This window comes from Kogia breviceps, chromosome 2 (assembly GCF_026419965.1).
Source record: "Kogia breviceps isolate mKogBre1 chromosome 2, mKogBre1 haplotype 1, whole genome shotgun sequence".
NCBI lineage: Eukaryota > Metazoa > Chordata > Mammalia > Artiodactyla > Physeteridae > Kogia > Kogia breviceps.
This window is the reverse complement of record NC_081311.1, coordinates 132,047,615-132,053,614: the sequence shown is the minus strand read 5'-3', so window position 1 is coordinate 132,053,614 and position 6,000 is coordinate 132,047,615. Positions and strand designations below refer to the sequence as shown.

Sequence of the window (6,000 nt, the reverse complement as noted above, 5' to 3'; positions counted from 1 at the left end):
CTCTGAGAGTCATCCTGAGTACAGGATCCCTAAGGAAATAATTTCACTTTTCCCCCACTATGTTTTCTACCATGCTGCCAGACTAATCTTTCCCAAAATGCATGCCTCTTCATTACTCAAAACTCTTAATGGATAACGTTGAACTATCCTAACATAAAATTTAACATCATTTATAATGTCTCCAACTTGTATTCCTACCTTTTCATACAGGTCCTGACCACACTCCTCCTAACACCCCACCATATTGGGCTGTCTGCTGGATTTCAAATATGTCATACATCGCATATGTCAGGCTCCTGTTATACCACATATATTTACTTTCTATTTTATTTTTTCAATACTTACATGTTTGAGATCTTTGCAGTTCTTGGAGTAGGTTTCCTTCCCCACATCTATCCTAATTCATACGCTACCTCTTATATAACATTTTCTTCAAACTTAGCCCTACTCAAAATTCCATCCTTGAGTTACTCACTTTCATCATACAACCAACTCGGTACACATCACATTATGTTACAGGTATGTGTCTACCCTGCCCTTAGAAGTGAGGCTTACAGTCCTATTTTCAAAGTTCCAGCACAAAAAGTAGTGGCCATTACACCAATAAAAACTGTAATGAAGTGACAGCTGTGTCCGTGAGCTACAGTTTTCTAAGGAAAACACCAAAAGAGCTCTCTAAAAGTATTACAAGTAATCCTTGAATATTGGGCTTCTCCAAGGGGACTGATTACAAGCAGACTTTCAAAGTAGATAGAGAATCATCATATTACCCAGATTACCCTCATAAAATTTTCAAATGGTTGTAATCTCATTTCATTGTATGAATATACAAGAGAGATATATTGGAAAATTTGGAGAGCAATATTGCAATGATAGTAAAATAGTCCCACACCTAGAAGCAAAGAGGCTAAAGTTCAATAGAAACAGAGATAGATCAGTGTAGGTTAAAAAAATAATGAGCCACACTTTTAAAAACCAAGAAAAATCCTAAAAGATTTAGGGATTGTACTGAAATACAAGTTGGTAGTGAATCGTCAGTGGAGAGTTTCTATAAGGCTAAACTACACCAAGGAGATACTCAAATTATATTTAGGAGAAACTTCCCAATATTGAAAGCTGTTAAGTGATAGCAATTACAAAGTAAACTCATGAGTCAAGAGAAAAATACAAACCAGTACATTACAGTTCTGAATGCAGTTACCTCCATAACACATTGCTACATGGCTACAAAAGAATACTGGTCCCATCTGATCTACTGTAACAAACAGGGAGGAGACAAATTTTAGAAAATGCTTTTCCCAAGAGGGGTAAAAACTGAAGCCTAAGGAGTTCTAATAATGGGAAATCCTACTAAGGATCTTAGAAGCTTTTACTAGTCTTGGGTACAATGTCATTTGTATCTAAGTCACTGCTCTCCAGGAAAATGAAGAGGTACATCCTAATATAGCTCTCATCATAGTTTGTTCATAAAGTTCAAATTGTTTGAATACTCTTGAAATGTCTACATCACCAAGTTTGCTTAACATCAGGGGTGTGTCTAAATTTAAATGTTACGTTCAATCAAAATGTTCTACATTGATAAGGAAAAAAAGACAAAACACTTTGCATCACAATTTAAAATTTGCAAGGAAATTAGTTAGGATAAATATTTATTTCCACATAACATTTCTTAGTTGTGAAAAACACAATATCCTAGTCACATTTACACATTACTTAAACTTTGCAATAAATTACATTCAAGATATTCAGTAATTTTGACCAGGAATCTGAAATTAGGAGGAAATATATAACACTACATTTTTCTTATATTTTATATGATTTCAAAATATTAAGATTAACATAGGGATAGCATTAAAATTCACACAAGAACAAAATGACTATAAAAATACTCAGAAATACAGAATTTCATTGGATATGAGTGCTTATTCAAATAGGTGATCATGTGAAGGTTTTAATTCACTATGATCATTTTAAACAGAACAATTATTAATATATTAAAACACTAGGAGGCTGCTTTTGGGACTGACTGGCATGTACAGCTAGTCTAAATCATAAAACAATGGGAATGGTTACATGTAGTATCTGTATTATAAAATACACAAAGGCAATGCATTTGGAATGTAAAGTTTCTGTATTTTTCCTTGGCATTTATAAACACAGACTTTATTAACTACAAACTCTTCTTATATTTTTTAGGCTTATGTTCCATAAACGAAATGGCTCCTTGAAAGACTGTGAGGGGAATTTTACAGAAGGCATCAAAATGTTGAACCCAGTGGAGGCTTTGTTGTTTATTTCCTTCAGAAGCTTAATCACAAGAGGATTTTTTTTTCACTTTTCATGTACACTTATACTCTTATACACTTATGAATATTAATTCATAGTTTGGAAAAGCCATAGGGCTCTGAATTATTGTAAAACTGGACACTGAAGATTAAAAGGTTGATGATCATTGGTACTTTTTAGGAAACAAGAGCACTATGAGATTTCGTCTTTATTAATTCACATTCATTTGAAGTGAAATAAAATACTGTATTTTTAGAATGCTCAAAAATTCTTAACTTTCCTTCCTCTTGTATAAACTTAGTAAAGATGGATTATTTCATATAGACTGAAATATCTACAGAAGCTTCTCAAACAGAATCTGAAATTTTCATTTAAAAGATTATTTTTCTACAGCATGCATTTAATTAAAACGTGGGAAAGAGCTCTGCAGAAGAAAAAATGACAATTGGAGACCTATCAGTCTAACATTAGAACATGATTCAGAAGCAGCATTAAGCAGTCCATGACCTTTAGCAGTGGAATAACTGTACAGGAGTGGAATTTCATGTACAATAACTCACCATGTGTCATTCCACAAGTATGTATATAATAGGTTTATTTGGAAAACACTTGTTGTCAATGGGAGGTAAATTTAACAGCACATTTCTGATAAAGATTTATATTGAAAATCTCACAAAACCTACAAAGTTTTTCTAAAGCATTTCATACAAGCCTAGTATTTGATCATGTAATCCCAACCTGAATATTAAGCAAATACTACTTGACTCTTTGCATTAGTATCTGATTCGTTTAAACAAGTTGTGAATAGGTTTCCATATATATTTTTCAAAATGACTTTAAGTTTTAGTTACATATAAATTCTTAAGTATTAAATGTATCATATTAAATCAAGGAAATGCATAAATACAATTATTAAAAAATGCTTTCAAACTAACTTTTTGATTTGGGTCTTTTGCAATAAGTCACTAATGCTAAGCTATAAAAAATAAAAAGAAGTAAGACTACCTTTCAAAATTCTTCTAAATGAAATTATCAGGTATCTTCAGGTCCCTAAGTAGGAAAATACAAACTAGGTAATATGACTTATCTCTTTAAGAAAGCTATTGCTCTCGTAAAACTGACTATGAGAATCTAGTGTTTACAAATGTCTAAAATACAGCAAGGAACACAGAGATTCTTGCATTAGCTATTGTATACGCTCACAAGGGTGTCTCACTGTTCAGAAGTTTAAACACAGAAATGAAACGAGTATTGCACTACTTACAGTATGAAGGTGGATTTGGGATGAAAGACAGAATTTATAATACATGATCAAAGCAGTTTTATGAATAACTGTGGCACTCCTCTCATATATATGTAAAAAATAAATTGAAGATCAAGTCATAGACAAGTCTCCCTGTCAACACCTTTCCCTGAGTCAGCTTTCTTCTCTTTTCGGCTTTCAATGCTACAGGGGAAAAAGGAGAAATGTATTATTTCAATCCAGCATGGCTACTGGGAGGTCTGCTGGTTCAGACACAAACCCATCAACCCCAAAGCACCACAAGGGCCCTTAGGCATTGCTCTTTCATGCTGCGAAGCATAGATAGATAGCAACAATTAAAATCCTCTGCACTCAGTGAGACAGAAACCAAGAACTGCAGAAAAAGGGAAATTCAAAAAACAAAAACTAAAAAACAAAAACCAGACATTTTAAAAACAGTACCCAAAGCATGCAAGATTAATACCATGGTCCTCATTTGTGCAAATGAATCACTGATGCTTGTTGAAAATGCCGGTCATGCCCCTGTCTTAAGATAGCACTGACACTATGAATGACATAAACAAGATGTCGCAGTAGGTATTTCTGGGCCCTGCTGCAAGTGGCGCATCCGTTGTGCACAGACTGGATTCTGATCTTTGGTGAGAACTGCGTTGTTGTCCAGAGGACAGACACGCCTCTGCTGGTCGGGAGGACCCGGTCACCCCGCACACTGCCCTCCAAACACCTGTGCTGTCTCTTCACAGACAAACCCTCCTCCTGTCCATCAGAGGAAGCATGTTTCACCTCACTCCTTCCAGAATAAACTCATTCCCAAGTGGCTTCTGTTTAAACTGTTCTCCAATTAACTTTATCAATGGGTAAACTGGTAATGTGACTATCATTTTTTTACAAATATTTTTCCGATGTTCACTTTTCCTACTCTCAAGTTGACAATTTTCACGCGAAATTCAAATAATGCGCTGACACGCGTGAAGCTCACACCAAGAGTACATGCATGCTCCCGAGGGGGCAGCTCTGCTCCCTCCCGGCCACGTCTGGCACAGGCCAAGCCGAACGCTGAGGCCCCTCCCGGGCCCCTCCTGCTGCTGACTCGAGGGCAATCCACACCCGGCCGCTGGGGCCCTGAGCTGCAAGAACCCACACATTTTTACTGTTAACTTTGGCTCTTAATATAACTCTGAAATAGTTGATGGTGGGGAAACCCTTGGTTTTATATAACTCTTCTCCAAATAAGAAAGGGACAGTTAAAGCCCCCTTTTTCCTACAGGGTCTCCTGTGCAGCTTTCGTAGTGGTCAATAACTTAGACACATTCTAAGAGTGTGTTTTTTAAATTGTTTTTCCTCCAATTCAAGCTAGAAACAGCCCTTCTCAGTTGTCACCACCACCCGGCGCCATCAGGTAAGAAGTGCCGGAGCTTCTGCCATCTCTGGCGCGCCGCCAGCGCTGAGAGCTGGTGTGAGCGGGTGTCGACGGCACCCGGGTTTGTGCCTGCCACACTTCTCAGCACACAGTACTTACGGGTCAGAGCAAAGCGACTTTTCCTCTTTTCTGTTCTCCTTCCATGAGAAGAGATGACAGTGTGCACATGATGTGTTGAGAGGCTTAATTGTATTTTTAACTCCTCTATCTGCATGACTCACTTTCTTCGACTTTAAGTTCCTTACAGATGACAAGTGCCTGCTACGCTACTTTCCAGATTAACTTTTCCCTGGGTGCTACCTGGCTCCCAGTGTCTTCTGCCAAACAAAGCCAATGAGAAAAGGCAGCGGGGGCAGGTGGAGAAAGCCGCGCTTGGAGTCGGAAGATGACATTCAGCTTCAGGAAGCTAAGAATGAGCTGTGTGACACTGGACTAGTCGTTTAATTTCTCTGAGACTTGGTTTCCTCATCTGTACGTGAGTTTTGGACTAAATGGCCTCTATATTTTCTTGTAGCTTGAATGCCAGAATTCTGAGGCTGGTAGTCTCAATTCCAATGAGCTCTAACTTTTGAAAGATAGAAAAGCACATTCTATCTGTAGGAGACTGTGGGGACGGAGACATACTGGTCTCTACACATTCACAGTTCCTGTGTGCACAATGCTCCATAACCTTTCGATAAGTGAGCAAATTCCCAGTGGCACTATTAGCCGCCAGGCAGTGGAAAAAAAGCGATTCAGAAAGTCAATATCATTCACAGACATGCTTCCTCCTGATGTTCTGCTTTGGTCATACTGGTTGTTTGGTTACAAAACAATAACCAATTAAATGATTGGGCTTTTTTTCCCCCCTCTTTAAAACCAGGGGTTCTGGTATCAGATCAGATTGCAGCAATGAAGCAGAAATTTTATAACCAGCTCAAGACTTCTATAAAAAAATATTATTGACTTGAGTCTTCTTAGTGCATGGCTATTACTCACTTTATTCCCTGATACATTCATTTTCAGGATGCCAATCAATTCTCAACTTCCA

At 37.4% G+C, this 6,000-nt stretch overlaps 1 protein-coding gene across 12 annotated transcripts in view; it reads right to left on the bottom strand.

Moving 5' to 3' along the window:
* Positions 1 to 1,613: 1,613 nt before the first annotated feature.
* Positions 1,614 to 6,000, bottom strand: part of SLC4A10 (solute carrier family 4 member 10) — a 303,415-nt gene continuing 299,028 nt past the window's right edge. For 6 of the 12 annotated variants that reach the window (XM_067026178.1, XM_067026176.1, XM_059052238.2 and 3 more), the window contains one exon: positions 3,568 to 3,733. In XM_067026178.1, coding sequence (XP_066882279.1) covers positions 3,667 to 3,733 — 67 coding nt within the window. In that variant the 3' untranslated portion in view covers positions 3,568 to 3,666. Of the gene's footprint in view, positions 3,734 to 6,000 lie in introns of all 12 variants that reach the window. The other 6 variants (XM_067026174.1, XM_067026173.1, XM_067026177.1 and 3 more) reach the window with 3 other exon arrangements.